The 20523-nt window shown below is 38.9% G+C and overlaps 1 protein-coding gene across 4 annotated transcripts in view; it reads right to left on the bottom strand.

Annotated features, from left to right (window-relative positions):
• The window catches only part of RGS12 (regulator of G protein signaling 12), a 93400-nt gene extending 74904 nt beyond the window's left edge, over positions 1 to 18496 (bottom strand). For all 4 annotated transcript variants that reach the window (XM_065836647.2, XM_071808522.1, XM_065836644.2 and 1 more), the window contains exons 1-2: positions 18346 to 18496; positions 10317 to 12263 (exon numbers count right to left, since the gene is read on the bottom strand). In XM_065836647.2, the coding sequence (XP_065692719.1) occupies positions 10317 to 12173 (1857 nt within the window). In that variant the 5' untranslated portion in view covers positions 12174 to 12263; positions 18346 to 18496. The remainder of the gene's footprint in view (positions 1 to 10316; positions 12264 to 18345) is intronic.
• Positions 18497 to 20523: the final 2027 nt, after the last annotated feature.

The following is a 20523-nucleotide window of genomic DNA, read 5'->3' as shown; positions in this document are numbered from 1 at the left end:
GCAAATGTTTTCCAAGCGACTCCGAAGAGCTGGAAATAAAAGCATCCACGACTTGAAGAAAGAGCCACTGCAACTAGAACGTACTAATCAGCACGGCTAAAGAAATCCACAGTATTTGAATAAAGAGAGATTGCTAGTGCAATGGCTGATATTCATGGAAATTTTTTAGTCAGTCATAAAGAAATGATCATACTTCTAAAAGCTTTTATTACACTATTATAGAGATATTAAAAAACCTTAAATGAACCTACAAAAATTTCAAAATCGTACACTTTATGACCAACAAAACACTGTTTCATTCACTGTTCACTGCCAAACTAAAACACTGAAATTTCCTACATGAATATTGGGCTGTGGGTTTTAATAAAAACAGATTGCCTCTAAGCCCTAGAACTATTTACTATCATATCTTTAAAGATTCTCTTTTGGAAATCTTATGTTGTTGCATCTATAAAAGAAAACTCTAAAAATATCTAGATATTCAAGAAAATCTAAGAAATCCTATCACGGAACAGTATTAGAAACTGATGTCCATCTGATACTTCATTAAGTGTCGTCAATTTAGGAATCCAGAAACAAACAGAAAAGCAAAGAAATTTGTGAAAACAAGTCAATTAGTAAAGAGCAGGTACTAGAGCAATACATCCTCTGCATTTTGCAATGCAGATACTTAGAGCCTTACTATTACTATCTATCATGGTGAAAGTACAAAAGAACATATCTCCAAAAAGCCTTTATCCTGTTATGATTTGGCAGATGGAGAATAAAAACAACAAAGGCTTAAAGGAATTAGCGTACTGATGCTCTAAAAAATCCATTCCTTTTTCTATTCTTATAACAAAGTAAAAATTAAGAAGTAGTATGTACTGCAAAACCAGTTAAATGTATAATCACAAGAGAAAAAGAAGGACAACGAACAGGTCTGCATATTTTTTTTAATATATGACTCGATTACCCCTTTTCCTTAGGCCAACAGGAAACAGCAAGTACAAATACACTCCCTTCAAATGACCATCAATCACTGATCAAACTACAGTATTTCTTTCCCTTCAAATACAATTTTTTTAATCTAATTTTTGACCTGCTTATTTGGCCTCGTGGATTAACTGCCTCCTAATCTACTTGACAAGAAGGGCATTAACAACAAAGGTTCCCAGAGGATTGATATAGCAGCAGTTTGTGACTGTGTCCAAGCGAGAACAATTTCTGTCTGATAACAACAAAAGTACAAATGAGAAAGTGAAAAATGTTGTACTTTGTGTATTAGAAAGACAGAGGGAGTGAAGAAGCACACGACTCACACGACCGCAAATGGAGAGACAGAAACAAAAATGATCTCACACAAGGTGACTTACACAAAACTGGTTCTTTAAAGGCAGAAGAAAAAGGATGGGCTCTTAGAAGTATTCTTAACTAATAAAGAAATTAAGCACTAGTTCCACATATTTATTTCAGCAGCTGTGCTGGTGGACTTTGCATGTATCTCTGAGCATTCACGCCGGCTCACAAACCACAGCAGGCTGCCCCTCATCTCCATTAACAATAAACTATAGGTTATGAAATGAAATGATCCTGTTTCTAACACAGATCCACAGACCGTCATGACAACACAACCGACAATGCTCACTTCCAACTCCAGCCCAAGCGTGACAACAACTCTTTAAGCTGCTGCTACCAAAGAAATGCAACGTGAGACTCTGACAGTCAATTCAATACTCTAACCTGGAGCTGAGCACACAAAAGAAGTTGATGAAACGTTATCAATTATTCAGAATTCAAAGAAACCAAACACCTTTAGAAAACATCTTCAATTGGCTTAAAGAAACTCCTAGCTATAGCAAGAGCTGCATTGTGCTCTTTCATATCCTAGCAAATGCTCTTATCAAGTATTACAACTTTTTAACAAATTGTCACACCTAACAACCTGAAATTTCCATTTGGTACTACATGCACTTTGTGTCTCTCTACAACAGTGAGATCCTTCTCCTCTGATACAACAGTTTTAAAGCTGGAGAAGCAGGACGGAGGTAGCAAGGAGAGGACACTGGCAGCTCTTGAAGTATAAGGGGCTAAGGAACCGGGAGATTGTTGTGTTCAGGGACCCTTGACAATGACAAAAGTACAGTGAGGTGGCAGCAGGAATCCAAGAAGGGAGAAGAAAAAGGAGAAAGAAAAACAATGAGGCTTAGGCCAGCTTTACAACATCTAGCAAATTTAATCTGTTCATGGAAAACACATTACAATTTGTGAGCTCGAGGGGAAACTAAAGGGGCTGATTCTTGTGGGACACAGATTTTGGCTGCTATGTGGAAGAGCAGGAAAATGAAGAGGTAAAATAGACAGGGAGCTAATCTAAAACATTAAAAGAATGCTACTCTGACAAGCATGATCATCTGCATTTACAGAAGGATGTCTTCAAAACTGCTTCACAGAATCACAGACTGGTTGGGGTTGGAAGGAACCTCTGGAGATGATCCAGTCCAACCCACCTGCTAAAGCAGGTTCACCCGGAGTAGATCACACAATGAAAGTTTCTCTCACAAGATTCCCAGACACGAGAGTGAAATCATTTTTTAAAATGAAGCAAATAGTTAAGAAAGTGATTTCAAGACATGAACAAAGTTCTAAGACCTCTAAAATAAAAATATAGTTACTGATACATAACAATTTTGATATAAATTGTCTTCTCCTTTTCAGGTGGAACAAGTAAACTATCTTCTGTGCTGACCATTTAATCAATATAAATAATCAATAAAAAAGGACCACACACATGCTAGAATGGTCATGTAGGACTGCTTGCCAATTGGATTAGAAAAATGCACCAGAACAACAGTTTAGGGAGTCTTAGCCAATCCAGCTAAACAACACTTGCAACAGAACCAGCCTTCACTACCCAGACAGCAACTGGCCATGTTGATGGTATTAATGTCGATGGAATAATAAGATCATTTTCTCAGTATAACTAGATAATAGATTATTGTATGAATCGGAAGCTTATTAGTTGGAAATTGCAGAGGAGCAGAAAGACTCAAGTATATTGAGGAAAACAGGGAGAAAATGACAAGTACACAGATAACAATTGGTTCCAAATCATCTTGAACATTAGGCAGGAATTAGCTGGAAGCATTAAGTCAGGATGGTCCAATAATCAGTATCAATCAACAAGGGAAATGAAGAATTAGGAAATCAGAAAATTAGCTTTATGAATACATTGCCTGCCCACACACTTTCAAAACTGCTTACCGTTCTGGTCAATTTATCTCAAAAATAATACGGTATAACTAAGGGAGGAAGTTCACAATTATGAAAATACTTTTGTATGGGAAGAAACTAAGTTGACTTCTGCATGGGAAAAAAGTGATTGGTGGTCGAGGCTTAAAATAAAATTAAATCACTAAGAGAATATAAACAGGGAGTGAGATTGTTCTATATTCCTCATTGCAAATAGTAGCAGGTATGAAATGAAACTACATGGAAATTATATATTCTTTTCTTTTCACACTACTAAACTGCAGAATCAGTGATACCAGGAATGCCAAAAGTACAACCGAGTTTAAGAACGAACAAATTCAAGCAGAAAGCTTTACAAAGCACAATGATATGGATGCTGTCTCTACTGGAGAAAAGTCTCCAGACCACATACTGCTGAAAATCAGAGTTATATTTTTCACTGTTCTTCCATGGTTTTTCTAAGCAGCTGCTCCTGGCCAGTGTCCAAAATAGGATAATGACCTCGATATTAGATGCTTCATCTGATACATGGATGTTTGTACTGATTGATTACAAGTATTAGCCATCAATGGTTATGGTTATTATTGCTAGGATAAAACAAGTAATATACAAAAAGGTATTATATGAGGTATTTACAATAGAGACAGGAAAATGTACACTAAAATTATACAAAGACCCTGATGGGGATATCATAAAATTTTGGTCACTCAGGTCCAAGAAAGAAGAATTTAAGCTAGATTAGTCTCAGAAAAGGGCTACTGAAGTTACCAGGAGAATGAAAACTTTACTTCCCAGAAGACTGAGAGACTAAGCATTTTATATCAAACAAAATGAAAGCCAAAAGAGAATATGATTTCTATGCATAAAGAAAAAGGTTGACACTGAAGAATGAGTTGCTTGCACTAAAGGAGATACTAACAGAAGAAGAAATGGGTATAAGGTACTGTGATTAGAATTGACTGGAAAATAAACAGAAGTTTCTAACACCATAGCAGAGATGAAATATTGTTCCTGTAAAAGGTGGGGTGCAAACACTTTTTTTTCCAAAGGTACAGCTGCTAAGTGTCTAGAAGGCATGATAATACCTGATTACCTGAAAAAAGCTAGAATTTAGTTTGAGGAAGCAGAATTTCCTTCTCTGGTACTATCTTTGCAAACTGACTGATGTCTTAATGGCCATTTTATTGATGGGATGAATTTTCAAGTCTTTCTCTTGAAGCTTCATTTCTCCATGTTTCTGTTTAGACCCTTCAGGTAAGTATGAGCAATTCCATATTTATTTTTGTTAATTACAAACTTTTATTCCACACAGATCTAATTTCTTCTCCAGTGAATAACTGGTATTTTACACCTCCTTCTCTGAATTCTCAAACTGCAAGGAACTGGGGCTTATCTTCATATAACTGAGAGCTCAGACAATAATTTTACAATCTCTTACATCAAAGCTATGTGCAAAACTTAAAATAAAGCCTTTTTTCATTATTTCAATTCATTATGGGCTAATCATTTTTCTCCACCCTGTTTTCTTCATTGTTTCTTTCTTTCTTAAGACACTACTTTCTCCTGTGACTTTGCAACTCAAAACTAGCTCAAAAATACTCAGATGGCAGCATCTCCCCTTCATTGTCGTGATGTTAATTGGAGTCCGAACATACACTTGATCTAAAAAACATTTAAATTCAAGTGTTATGAATTATTCCAAATCCCTAGCACTTAAATCTGAAATGCGAAAATTGCACAAATCCAATATTGCTCTGCAGACATTTACTTGCCAGATTTTGTATGATTTATTTTCCATAGAAAAGCACCCAGCATTATTCTGGCTTTTTATACATTTCTAAAGATCCTAGAACTAACCATTTTTTAATATCATTATTTTAGGAAATTGCAATACTCGTGGAAAGGCTGCAGGAAATTACTAAACATTAAATTGCTTTTCATTTTCTCATAGCAAAATGTATCAGAGGACCTACTTCATGTAAATGCCTCTTTGCAGATTAATTCACATTAGCGCATTCTCAGATGTGGTTTGGTGTTTGGGATTTCAGTTGAGTTCTCTTTAAGTTATATACGTACATCTCAAATCAGATTAAAGTCTATAATTCCAAATGTTAACATTAAATTGTACTCCGTAACAATAGCAATCCAGCTGCCATTAATTCTGCTTTATAAACAGCTGGCGTGGAACAATTTAGGCTAGTGAGCAAACAGAATTGTAGAAGAAAGGGAAAAAAACATGTAATTATACAACAAAAAATAAATATGGGAATGACACAGCTTTGCCAACATTGTCTTTGCATCTAAAATATCTGCCTTTCAGTTAGTTCACCATCCAGCTACCAACATTAAAATCTGCAATTCTTGCATTTCAGGCAAATTAAAAAAAAAAAAAAAAAACAACACATCATTCCATTTTTAACTTGAACAGTATATCTTTTCCAGTAGTACTTGCTTTGGAAATAAATATGATAACTCTGAAGTAGTTACAGTTAAACTTCTGATCAAAAGAAAGTAACAATGACAGTAACCCAGAAAATACATTTGCAAGGAAAGATGTGTTAGTGAACCCCACAGTACTGCTTAACCTGTCTCCTCTCTTCCACACTTTTACAATGTTTTCAGTAGCTTAAGTCGTGAAGGTTACAAAGCAGTTAATGCAGTTTTTGGTTTAAAATAAAGTATCTGCAATACCATTGTCCAGTGAGTCTTAGACAATGAGATTACCTATTTTTATTTCATCTAATATCTACAAATAGGATGTTTATAAATTCACACTCTTCATGAGGACAAACAATAATGTGCTCAGGACAGAAGTCTTACAACAAATGTGAAGCAGAGGAGGGTTTGTAAAAATCAATATCCACAATTTTAAAAGGCTTTTTAATTACTTTTTAATAGATTTGTCACATTCACTTGTTATAAAACTAGTACTCAAATACTAGTTATTAAGCTCAGGCTGTAAAACCTCTTGTGATCGCGAATGTTATAGCTGCCTCCACAATATTAAAACATACTTTCTTTTTTTTAAATAAGGAAAGGTGAGAGGTCAATGCCTAGGCTTTTGTCCCCATGGAGAGAAAACTCAAAGACTAAACTGACTGTTATGAAGCTTTCCAGTGGAAAAACGAGTATATTCCCAGTAAAACTTAAAACAATAATGGGTAGACATATTTTTGGCCAAGCGCTAGCCCAAAAACAGAGAGTGAGGGTTGAACAAAATCAAACGTATTAGATTAATTTAGTCTAGAGGGCAAGGAATGCTTCCCTGTTCAGCAATTTCTCAAGTCCCTTGCCAATCCTAACATCTCCTGGTATTTTCATACTGCTTTTGGTGCTTTTCTTTGGCATAAGCCAAAATCACAGAAAAGGATGCATAGATAAGTGACTTTTCAGTGAATTTCAGCAACACCATTAGGCCTCCCACTAGTCAAGGAGACACCCCAAAAAACCCTGTAAGATGCTTCAATAGAAACCTGTTCGCAGGAAGAATGAAGTTCAATACAGGTGCATAGGGCCAGAGATACCGTCCAGTAAATCTCAGTCAGAAGAGGGAGAATAGAACAAAAATTTCCCTGATTTGATTCTCTTCCCATGTACAACCACCATTTAAAAGGCAATGATTAAAAAACAAATAATAGAGCAATTGTGAAAGTATGAGTTCAGTAAGTTAGAGATAAATTCCTTACAATGTTTTAAAGCAAAACAAAAAAATCTCATGCAATTCAGTAACATTTAATCAAATTAGGTGTTTTTCATCTTTTTTCAACTATTCACACTTATATTGAACTTTAAAATGCTCTGTAGCAGTGTGAAAAATAAAAGTGTTTTTTCCAGTTATTACAAAATGAACCACAATTCTAATTGGTGATCTGAAAACATCATCATTAAAAGGACTGCAACAGTAAAGGGAAAACAAAGGTCAGAAAAAGTGTAACCTGAAGTCTGAAATACCATACCACCTATTCCTACCCGCAAGTAAGACTTTCCAGGTCTGCTTCTGAAAGAGCAATTTTAACCACATATGTTCACTAGAGCTTCCTCACATCTGCTCTTGTGCTCTGCACAATTCACAAATGTTCTATCAAAGCAGCTATAAAATCAGGAAAGAGTTTATGCCTTTCTTACCCCCACTAGCACTGTACAGTATCGCACATTTTCCTGTAGTACACGCTGTGAGCGTTGCTGTTTAGCTGCACAAGAAGATCTGCAAGATCAGAATTGCATCCAGGAACTCACCACCCTTCCCCAGCATGTAATGAAAGCTCCAAGAAGACAGGAGGTAATATGGATGTGCAGAGGCCATCACAAAATCTCTAACTTTCATAACCTTTTCTCCCTCCAGTGGCTTCTGCACATTCCCATTTATAGGATATATTACCTACCCTTCAGTATTAATGTAAAAGACAAAAAAAACCCCACACCTTAATTAAAAAGCAATTTAAGGACTGCTTTGCCAAATGAAGCATTAGAGTCAGACACTAGCTTGTAAAAAAAATGAATGCAATCCCATGTGGTCACGTTATATACTTTATTCCATGACTGGCATGTGTCTGAGGACGCTGTGTAAGATCAGTCCTTGCAACTGAAAAAGGTCACAGGAAGCTGAGGACACATAGTTTTCTAGAATGCAGCATCTAACCCATCTGAATAATTTCTTCGGATAGACAGTCTTACCTCTTCTCTTCACACAAAGCAAAAAGAGAGTCTGAATTTCTGAATATTGTTCTCTTATGAAGACAAATTAGTGCTCTAATATGCAAAAATGTAGATTTTCCCTATTTTTGCAGTAATGAAAGTACAGAGGTACGTTCATCAATAATAACAGCTCCTGACTATTTTCATTAAAGATTTAAGATGAGAGCATAGTACTACTTCATCTTTATTAATTTGAATAATGCTAAGTGCTTGCAACTCATGCTTCCAAATATTTTCAAGGCTTTCATGAGCTTTTCTCACCAGTTTCAATAGCCTTCAATAATACTGACAAAACTGAAAAGCGAGAGGTTCTGTAGCCTTAATGAGGAGACTAAATGCTAAAGCCATGTAGGAACATTTTAAATGCGTCTTGCAACAAATTTGTTATTAATCAAAGAACAGAAGGCCTATTTTATTAGTAAATATACTTAAAAGGGAAGATCAATTGAGATATTTAGTGTTGGAACATTCTGGTATTTGCTGATCTGAGTGATACAGTAGGTGATATATTATTACCATTTACCCCCACACAGAACATCTTTCATCTTGAAGTGTAAAATTTTCTACGAGATTTTCATTAGTATATTCCTCACTTCCATGAAATAAATGTTTCAAACCTTTCAAAAATATATTTTTGTTTTAAATCTCTGAAGAAAAAAATAAAATCTAACCCACATTAATCTTCATGGACAACACTGCAGACACAAACTTGTTGCAGAGACCCTCAGGGAATTTCAGCAGCATCCCACGCAGCTGGGCCAGTTCCCAAAGGGCACTTGGGACCAACATCCATCAGAATGCATCTGCCCCAGGTCCTGCATATAACAAGGCCTTTTCCTTCATCCATCAGCAAAGAGATCATGAAACACATATTCTTCAGGATAGCAAAAGGAATAATTGATTGTTAGGTGGTTTGGGTCGGCAGTGTTTACAAATTAAGTGTTTATGTTTGGGAAAGTTCTATTAGGTTTCTGAAAAGTGTGAATCACCTTGTATTTCAGATCATTTGAAACGTAATACATTATTGTGGATCTGAAAAACATTGCTGCCTGTAGCAGTCACTTCACCTTAAAAATATACTAGCGTATACCTATTATACACACTAGTTAATTTTTTCAGCACAAAAAGCGTACAAAAGAACCTATGTGAAACTTGTTGGATTCAAAGTGCAAGAAAAGCAATTAAAAATTATTCTTCCACGCCAAAACCAAAATATTCCAAAGTTCTGCATTCTAATCCCCAAAAGTTTATGCCTGAGTGTCACACCAGTACAAAGATTTTCTTTATAACAGTGTGAAACAACTAATGAATCTCTACTGTCATCCACTTGAGCAGCGGTTGGCTATTTTTAATCAGGTGAAAAAAACATTTTTTCAAACAGATTTGGATAGAATAATGGACACTTGAATCAATCACATAAGCAACACCTCCTCATGGAAGGACAATGCTTCTTGAAGGCTAATTTGTAGTTCAAGGTTCAGTCTTTCCCTGGAGTCAGCAAATGTTTTAGATACAACTCTGCTACTAATGCTTTTAGTGTAGGACCAATGACCTCCACTTTACTAGAATCCCAGTTATCAACAGACTCTCATGAGATCAGTTCCCTCAACAGCAAAACACGTATGCCACAAAGGGAACGGTACCTAATTCTGTTGGATACCTCTCCCACGCTTTTTTTTTTTAATCTTCTCGCTTTGGTTTATAGAAGACTAACAGTAGACAAAACAAGTAGATGAAGAAGTAAATTGGAATAAAATTTGAATTACAGCTTACTGGCAGAATGTTAGATTTGTGACCTAACAGTGGACACCATAATCAACACCAATGACTATCCTTTGATGTATGTTCAATGCTACTTGTGTTGAGAAGTTTACTGGAGTGAATTTTCATTATAAGAAAATTCTCTTATTGAGTTAAAAGTATATAACACAAGCTTTTGACTACTGATTAGACTACATCTCTATAAAAATAGTTATCACTAAAATAATAATCCATGCATGCCAGCCTTCTAGAAAAAAGGAACCAGACTGAAGATCCAGACTGTTTCCATTCTTTTGCTGCCGGAGGTCAGTAACTGAAGTTACTAGAATGTCATGTCTCCTTTTATTGTAATGCCACTGCAACATTTGGAAACAATGAAGAGAAAAGAAGAAATGTGAGAAAACTCTAAGAGGCAACACTTTCAGCAGAATTACGATTCCAGAGCTGCACTCAATTAAACAGGAATATGCAAAGCCCCTGCAAAGGCGAGAGAACCATATTATCTCCTCAATCTGAAATTCTGTAAATTATATAGTACGTGTTTAAATTATATTATGCAAATAATACCATAGACTGTTTGGTCTGGGGGTTTTTGAGTTTTTTAGGAATGAGTATCAACATATTCTTACCTTTTTATCTTCTTTAGACTTCCTAATACTGTGCGGAGGGCCAAACTTGTTCTGCATGCAAAACATCTTCTTAGACCACTCATTTTTATGAGATTTCAACTGCGGCTGACCAAAGCTGCCATCAACTCTGTATCTGTCAGCTGGAATCTTATTCATCGGCGGGGGCAGAGTTCCGCAGTTAACACTTGACCAGCCGTCCGTAGAATCGGTGTACGACTCCTGGTCGCTCACATTTCCATGCTGCCATTCTTGTAAAACATGCACAGGCAACCACCTTTGATTGCCTGCACCTGCAGCGTTTTTCTTTGACGGGGGTATGGAATTTCGGGAGGAAACCAGTGGAACTTCAATACGAGCAGAAGGACTTAAGTGTTTGCTTACATTTTGGGACTTATCATTCTGAATTACTTCCAAAGGAATGTTTCCTTCTTGCTCATGACAGAAGCCATTCCAATGGGAAGCAGGCTGATTGTGTCCCCTTCCTACTGGATTTTCCCATATGCTGTTAGGAATGTGCTTACTCGGATTGGTCCCTAAATCAACCACCAGAACTCTATTATTCTTTTCTTCTTGGTTAAAATTTCCAATTCCACTATCACTGTTACTGCTTGTACTATTATTCTGATGAGCATCTGCATCACCATCAAGAAAAGCCCTTGCACGCATTCCCTCAATCAATTCCCCCATATCCCTGTACAGGACAGAAATAAACTGAAGAACAGGTAGAGATGACGTTGGAAACTCCAGACAGCCATTTGTGTCTGGATCTGCTGTGCATTCCAGTCCAAAGCGTCTTGCTATGCCCTGGTGAATTTTATGATGAAATAGTTCAGGATCCACCATAAAAACATGGCAAGATGTCCTCAGTGCCCCTTCAGCATCCTGAGCCAAGCTTGCATCATCATTTGTCTGCATTGTAACTAGTCCAAAGAACCTCCTGTCATCCGGACAAACTGCACTGAATGCCAGTTTCTCTGCAGGATATTCTGCCACTACACCTGATTTGTCACTGCAGAGCTGAATACAGTCATGCATTATCTTCATCATCACTAGTGAATGGATTTTTTGTTCTGCTCGCAGACGTCTCATGCATCCACGGATAGCCTGCAAGCTCTCGTTTTCCAAATTTGAGGTTGTTGAAGGAAGTTCGATTGAGCCTAGGTAACCTACAATCATGGCAACGTTTAAAATGCTTGCATCTAATCCAAAGTCTTCGGCACCCTCCAGTCCAATTCTAAAAACTGAATCATCATTCAGGACTTTGGCTATTTCTTCCTTTGACAGTAGGTTTGGATAGCTTACACTTTCATGTCCAGCTTCAAATTTAATAGCAGCAGAATCTGAAAATGACCTTTGTTTTGGTGCAGAATGATCTGAGCTACCAGCGCAGAGAGTAGGATTCTCAAAGATCATGTTGAAAATGCCACCGGACTGCATTTCTTCAACAACTTTCTCTGCTCTGTTTATACCCAGAGCTTTAGAGTCAGGTTTGGGCTTCAGCCACCCCTTCCCATCATAAAAACCAACTTCTTCATCACTTGAACATGAATCTATATGACTAATCCCTTCAGCAATGACCATGTGCAGGACTCCAGAACATTTTCCTATTAGTTTCACTACATCTTCATGAGAGGCTTTTTTCACATTGATTTCATTAACTGCAAATATCTGATCTCCTGCTTTCAGTCCAACATAATCTGCAGGGCTTCCTTTCATAACACAACTAAGAACACAAGGAGCTTGTCCAGAAAGGGTAAACCCATAACCTGCTCTTCCTCTTGCAACTTCCACACTTCTTATCCGAGGAGGAGCGTGCATGTTGAGTCGACGTTTGACTGTTTCTGCTGGTCTATACATTTTGGGTTTTTTTCCCAAAATAGGAAAACTTTTAATTAGTCCATTTTTCAGTCAAGTTTCAGAAGTATCACTCCTTCATTTGATGAAGCTCTAAAGAAAGAAAGAAAAGAAAGACATTTTAATTATCAACAATACTCCAGGTTTTTTAGTGTCCATTATTTCCTTCACTATTCAGAAATATTCCTAGTAAACTCTACCAGAAACTCTCGCTAGAGAACTAACACAACAATCAAAACAATTTGAAAAGAACAGGTACCACAGTCTTAATACTACTGATGAGAAAGCAGTGGCAAATGCAAATAAGGTGGCTGTCCAAAATGGCAAACTGAATCTTAGAACAGAATCTAAGTCTTCTGATGTGCAGCCAGAGTTTTTATTCTACAGCATGTTACATCTTCCCCAACTCCACCCCATTACCTACTACTCAGTTAACTTCTGGCATTCTGTTTCACTGCAATACCACATTTTACACCACAATGAAAATCCCAGATGAAACACATCTGTCCTTTCCCAACAACATAAAAACAAGAGTTTAAGTGTATCTACTCAGCTATAGCCTACCCCCCTTTATACTCAATGGACATAAGCAGGTATCAAACGTATCCACATAAAACAGGTTAGATAAATTATCCGTGAGTTGCCTTTATCTTCATTGACTGACTGTGAAAACAGCTTAAAATACGTATCTCAAACTTCAACTTTCACACATATGTTTCAGTTACATATACAACAACAAATGGACATTTAAACGTGTATTGGACCAAAGGGAACCAAAATCAGATTTACGCTGTTACACCAAACAATTAAGCTACTCAAAAATAACTTATTGGAAAGCCAACACTACAAAAAATGCACTTCAGTCAGTCATTCCAACATCCATGTGTTTTAGGTTAGATAAAACTTCCAAAAAAGAGCAAAGAAAAAGGAACTCCACATGCTGACAGTATTAATCTAGTAATGACTTTACTATTTTTAAAAATGCAGCTTTATACGAACAGCAACAGTTGATTTCAGTACATTTTGGTGTTGACACTGAAGTCTGTCTGTCTCATTCTAATTATACTCACGTAAATTCCATTGTTTCAGAGAGTTTCCTCCACTGAGCAGGTTAAAATGCATAAAAATGTTTTAAGACAAAGAATAGAAATGACAACTTGTTCAACTTTTGAAACTATCCCCTTGTTGCATGATATGAAATCGTACTTCCACAGGTCTGCAGGATGACTGACTGAAATAACGGGGGAACTAGAGCTACGTAAAACTGCAGTAAAATCACTCAGAGCAAGTGACAACTAATCTGAAAATAATTACTTCTCTGAGCTGGTCCAGAGGCTTATTCTTAACTCAGTCCCATTGTAACATACTTAAAGTGTCTAAGGTACTTGAAAGCAAGTATCATGTATATGTGGGCAAAATGCTTTTTAACATTAATAAATACACATAAAATGATATATATACATACACACCGAGACACACATTAGGTCACCATATCTAAAGTGTTAAATTAGTGGTCTCCAACCCACTACTTGCATGCAAGAAAAATGTCCAAGAAATTCTTCTGACACTGCTCTTAGCTACAGAAATAACAAAAAAAGCCGCGCTCAAAATGTGATGCAGCCCACAGCACACTACTTTCACAGTATTTCTGCCTGGGATAGAACAAACAGAAGGGCCATGACTTCCAAAGTTCCACAGAAGAAAAAACAAAACAAACAAACAACCCCACAGCTAAAATACAATTTAGGATCAAAGTCTTAACTACTTAAGTATATATGAGCTATTTGATTACTAAACTTAAAAAAACAATTGTTTCTTGAATATTCTGCTAAACAGTCAACTACACGATGTGATTCCCTTAGGACCCTCCCAAATCCTAAACAAGACAGCCTTCAAGACTACAGGAGACACTCACTTGGCTTTTCTTCTGGGTTTTAGTTTGTACTTTTTCTGAACAAAGGGACATCAGATTTTTATGTCTCCATGGTGCAGCTGTGACTGTTAAATGTAGCATGGTTTTTGCAAATTGTTTTAATGCAGCAATTATCTAGCTTCACTAACAACAGTTCCCCTGTAATTTGACAAAATAGCTTTAAGAAGTGATGAAACTTCACACCTAACCTTTGCATGGAAATCATAAGGTAAGAAATGTTTTGCAAACGTTTAACCAAACTCATAGGTTACTGTAAAAAAAACCCTGTCAACCTGCATCCAGTCTGGTGCCTTAAACATTGATTGACCTTTTTTTGATGAGGCTAAACTTGTGAACCAAGAGATCACTGTGCATTCAGCCATCTCTAATTAGGTCTGGTACTTTCTGAGAAAAATTGTTACACATTTCAAAACATAGTTCTCCAACAGTATATAAAACCCTGCTATCTAGGAACATGAATATGTACCTGTTTTAATTTGCCTTACAGTGAAGATTTCTGTTCTCGATTGTCTGGAGAACAGCCTAATGCGTCCCTTGGGTACCTTCCAAAACTGTTCTGCTAACCTAGTCAACAGAAAGCAGTGTAGTATCTGGCACCTAAAAGTCTGCTACTAGGTTGGAAAAGGAAGGGAAACTATTAAGAGAGTATTAGATTATAAATAATCTGAAAAATCATAATAATAAAAGAAATTGTTACAAGTATGATTCAATATTGCAATGTTGAAGTGGCTGATAAGAAAAAACAGATTTCTCCAACTATCTTTCTAATCTACAACAAAAATACCCTAAATGCAACTATAAAAAACACACAATGAAAATGTAGTTAGGCCGCTCTTGGGAAGGAGCAAACATCAGCACTGCCTTACCTCATGATTCCACATTTGCTATGAGGGCATTCCTTTTAACCCTATTCACAAGTCAATTTATCTGTTTGCCTTTCTAACCTATACCCCTTGCACATCAAGCATTTATTCCAGATGACAACCACTGCACATCATTGCAAAATCTGGCCGTTCTAAACACAAAACAGCAGACTGCTAATACATTACTGTTCTCTAATGATGAACTCCCAGAGTTGTTACATCAATGGAAAAGCCATCTCTTCCTTCCCTTAGTAGCTGGGTATTATTGTGCATTTTTTGTGCCAGTTACATCCATGACAAAGAACAGCTCACTGAATTTATCTAGGAAACTTGAAGACAAAGGACAAATGTAGCTCTTCTGCAAGAACCCTCAGCATTCAAAGATGTTTTACTGCAACAACAGCATGACAGGCAAATGGAAAAGTTATGAAAGTAGTGTTTCTCATAACCAGAGAGATTCCAACAGAGAGTGAGTTATAAACTGTTAACAAACTAGTTCAAAACTAAATTATCAAATTATCTAATTGCCTAAGTTTTCTTTTAATTTCTTTGCAGATTTGAAACTGGGAGATAAAGAGATTTGGCACAAAAAATGGGACAAACTTGCACAGTTTCAAAGTAATCATATGTCTAAATATCATTTTCTTGTAATAAATTACAAAATGTATAGTGTATCCAGTGATACAATGACCATTTTCATTGCACTGATATAAAGCTTTGTAGCTGCCTGTGTGTTTACTAAAACACAAAATTGTTACTGAACTATATAACCTTTGATAACTGTCACAAGTAACCAAGCATAAAATTAATTGTCCGTTTTCAGTAGAAATTAAATACTGAATCTTACTAAGTACAATGATACACTACTGTAAGTACTTCTAATAATGATAGCACTTAATTTTATTAATTTGATAGCATAACTACAGTCATATACAGTAGGTCAGAAAAATGGTTACACCACAATACTACACATGGCCAAGCTTACTTTGACTTTCTGCTGCCACTAACTATGATGAAATAAGTCTTGAAGAAAAGTCTGTACAGTGCTAAAATACATTAGTGAATATTAGTGAGGAGAATAAATGCATTTTATAGGAGAAAACAGGCCTATAAAAGCGGGATAATTTGTAATACATACTAACTAAATCTTAAGCAAATAATATAGTTTTGTGACATTTCCGTATACTTACTAAAAACACTGAAAGTATAGAATTCTTACTATGAAGAACACTGCAAATACAAAATTAATACTATGATTTCAGAAAGTTCATAAAAATGTGTACCAACACAGTCTAGTAATATGACACAGAACAAATACAGTTTAATAACTACAAAATGATTCACAGGACACTTCAGACAGAAACATTAATATGCCCAAATTAAGGGTTGTTCAAGTATGTATGAAATAACATAACTTGCCCATATACATCAGCTTTGTCACAGAACTGTGAAAAAAAACCCAAACATTTGAGTTTTCATCCAGCACACATTCTGGTCTATTATTTCAAACAATCTTTTGGGGGTATAAAACACCAAAAATACCTATTACGGTTGAATTGTACTTTATCCCTCAAACACTGCATTTCTTTAGGTAAAGTTTTCACATATGCATGCAAGTTTTTCATGTCATTTTCAAACCCTGTACTACAGAAAAAATAATACTTATTTGCTTACTTTCAAGAGAGAGGTGGTTTGTTTCCTGCTTCTGCTCTTAACTCGTAGCAACAAAAGAGCAAACAGAAACAGGAGATAGACTCCTGTTCTAGTCTATGTCAGACTATAACCTTAACAGAGGGCAGTGTGGGGGGGGGAAACGTGAAGTTTAAGACCAGATTACTCACCACCAGTTCATTTGGAAATGAGTTGATACTCAGCTCAACAGTATCCATGTTAATGTGTGGGGTTTTTTGGTTTTTTTTTTTTTTTTAAAGGCAGAGAACTGTTTGGCTTCATTTTGGTTTTCAATAGTGAGGCTCTAAGAGTACATGGAGGAGCCTGTTCCCTCATCCCTCACACACATCTTGAAGCACCGCAAAATACTCTTCAGCGTGGGTGCCACTCATTAAGGCAGAACTGACTTTCAGAAACGATGCCACTACCAAGATCAAACAAAGTTATAAAATTTGAATTCCACTCACTATCCAAATGTGGTACATGTCTACAGACAGGTTACACAAGAAATATAACAGCACAACCTGTAGAAGACAGTTGTTTGAGAACTTCAGTAGGACAATATTTTAATGAACAAAATCTGATCAGCATTTCACAATTGGCAAAACACACCATTATGTTTCCTGTAGAAGCAGCAACTACTTTGCCAGAAAACAATTAGGTGCACCTAGCACAATCATTCAAAATATACTGACTTTAATTAGTAACAGCAGGCTAAAAAGTAGTTGTTAATAAAAACTCTTCTCACACTGAGCCACTGTACAAAGCATAAAGAACACAAATAGGATATTTGCTGGCTTGGCTGACAAGACTCATGCGACTAAGGAAGAAGTTTTCTAAGGCTGTTGTACAGTCATGTGCTTACAATTCAGGTTAATCTATTCGTTGTATTTAAGAAAGTGAAAAGCTCTTGTTGGTAGTTAGGCATATTTTTTCCCCGTCTTTTCTTGCAAGTACGTTCCAAAACTGTTGGGATGCGGCGACCAAGGGCAGCGCTTCAGCCCGCTCGAGAACCCCCGCGGTAGGGAAAGGGCTCGGGACCGTTTGCACTCCCGGCGCTTCCCCGCGAAGGCGAGAGCCAGGAGGCTACGTCCGACTCCCGCCGCACCAGCCGCTCTGCAAGTTACACTGGCGGCTTCTCCGGCGGCACAACGGACCCGGCTGCAGCGCAGGGCGGGCGCCGACACCGGGGGCGCGGAGGGCGACCCAGCAAGGCCGCGGGGCGGAGGGTCCGTGCCGCCGCTCCCCGCCCCGAGCAACGGTCCGCCGGGCTACACATTAACCGCCCCGCGGGGCAGCCGCTTCCCGGGAGGGTGGAGCTGCGGGGAGGGGAGAAGCGGCACCTGAGCCCGCAGGGACGGTTTGAAAAATCGAGCGGTAAAAAGACGAGAGGGCGAGGAGGACCCGCGGCCCCCCCCCCCCAAACACACACACACGCCCCCCGCCCCGACCGGAGCCGCCCCCTCACTGCTGCCCGCCGGGGGTCGCGGGCAGCGCCGCAGCCCGTGGGGCGCGCAGAGGGGGCGGCGCGGGAGCTGCCCCCCCCGCGCCGGTCCCGTCGCCGCGCTCCCCTCCCCCCCCGGCTCCCCTCCCGCCGCCCATCTGCCGCCCCCTCCTCCCGCCACACCCCGAGCGGGGTCCCGGGCCAGACGGGGGAGGGGAGAGCCGGGCGGCAGGCGTGGGCGCTCCCCCGCTCAGACCCACTCACCTCCGTGTCCCAGGACTCCGGCTACTCTACTGAGGCACCAGCTCCCCCGGTCACCGAGGAGACGGGCGCCGGGCTCCGCCACACGGCGCTTTGGCCACTGGCTGCAAGGAGCTGTCAGTCAGCGCACTCAACCGGCAGGGGTGGCGGTCGGGTTCCCGGACAGAGAAAGGGGAGAGACAATACCCAGCGCCAAAGAACTACAGCTCCCGGCGTGCCCTGCGAGCCGCCCGCTCCCTGCGGCCGTGGGCAGCGGGCCGCGCGGGGCATGCCGGGACGCGTAGTTCTTTCTGCTCCTCCAGCCGCCTCGCCAGGGCGCGGTGGGCGGTGGGGAGCGGAGTGCGCAGGCGCGGGCTGCCGGCGGCCGTTCGAACGGGGCCTGAGGAGGAATTAAATTATCTCCATTGCACAGTTGCGGCAGCTTGCTCGGTCCTCTCGGAGCTGAGAGAACAAAGTGGAGTCAGTCCTCATGCCCGAGGGAGTCCTTACAGTAAGCTGGAACTCTGAGGAGGAGGGGCAGGTTGGTCAGGGGGGACGGGCCGGGAGGCGCTCAGGGTACATCAAACAGGTACGGCGGTGCCTTTGAAGCCCAGGAAGAAAGTGAGACAGACCTTACAAGGTAAAGATAAACGTGGGAGGGAGCAGAGTGGCACTGGGATAAACCTTTAAACCGTCCGATCGGGTTGAGGCTGGTGAGGCATTTCGTAGTAGTTAAGCACCCAAAGGGCAAGAGTCTGTGTAAAGGGAAAGTTTTGCTACCCAGATGGACCAGGGCACAGGTGACAAGTTCTCAGAATACACTGGGGACAGCTCTCTATTTCAAAAGGGCAGGACTAGAAAACCTTATTTTAAATAGGAGAAATAGGAAGAGGGGAAGATGGTACACATGAAAGTGAACATCAGTTAAGAGATTCCCAAGGAATACAAGGCCCAGGCTAGGGAAGAGTTAACTAAATTTGACTTTCCTATGGAACCTGAAACAATTTTGTGATCTTTGCAGAAGATTATAATCTTTAATTGTGAACAAGGACTGGCAGAAATCCTTTGTACATAGAGGATTTCTTCATTTCAGTCTGTCTGGAACCACGCACTGGAACCCAAAATGGAACAGAACCTACCAGTCACAAGCTGTAGGAGAATGCTTACATCTTCCTTAAGTTTTTTTCAGTCTCCAGAGCAGGATACGCATCCCACAACTTGGTGCTGCTATATCTGTAAGAAAACTTATAAATTTTAAAACTGTGGTTCATGGTTCAACTTAAGTAATTTGTTTAATTTTTAACCCATCCACAGTTTTTTTTCTTAATATCTCCTCCCCTTTCTGAAATGCTTACAGTATACTGGAGTCTTCAGGAAAACCAAAAACACAGGCCAAAAGAAAAAGCTCTTTGGAAAAATGGAGGATCCTGCTTTTCCACTCCTACCTCTTGTCTTCTCATTCTGTTGTTTTTTCTTAGTCGGTCCCTCCCAGAGAGATTTCTACCAACATGAGACATTTCAGTTCAATGTAAATGCCAGTTTTGTTATCTCTCTCACCAGGGTCTATGCGGAAAGATTTTGAAGGGGCAGAAATAACTGAATAAAATATGATTTTTTTTTTTCTTTTCCTCATCTTCACAGAAGACAGTGGCAGATCAGTGTAAAATTACAAGATGATAGACCTCCTAATTTCTCCAGACATACTGTGTCCTGTAAAAGTAATTATTGATGCTTTAGAGAGGCTGAAAATTCTAAACATAAAAAAGAAAACTGACTGATTTTAAACCTCACATGACTGATTCTAAACCTTACATGATTGATTCAGGTGTAGTGCAATAATCTAAAAAATACTTAAGAGATCTAAATTTGCCCAAACAAGAGATAGTTATTTATCCCCTTACCCCGGAGGTGACACAGGGACAAGAATAAATTCCACAAACAAAAGGTGTTGGTTTAGGTTGCCAGCCCTTAATAGCCCCCAATTATTTCCAGCTTCCATACAAGGTTATCAAGAATATGTATCTTTCGTCACTATTTCTGTGTGCTGCGCTACCTCGGCAGAGCTAGGTTGGCTTGCCCTACCTCCTTGCCTACAGAAGGGAAGATGGGTCAACTATGTATTTCAGTCTGACCTTGTAAACAGCTGTAACAGAAGAAAATCTCTTTAAAAGTGACAAGCAGTAAAGTGGAATTGTAACTATT

The sequence above is a fragment of the Patagioenas fasciata genome, chromosome 4 (assembly GCF_037038585.1).
Source record: "Patagioenas fasciata isolate bPatFas1 chromosome 4, bPatFas1.hap1, whole genome shotgun sequence".
NCBI lineage: Eukaryota > Metazoa > Chordata > Aves > Columbiformes > Columbidae > Patagioenas > Patagioenas fasciata.
This window is presented reverse-complemented; position numbering and strand designations above follow the sequence as displayed.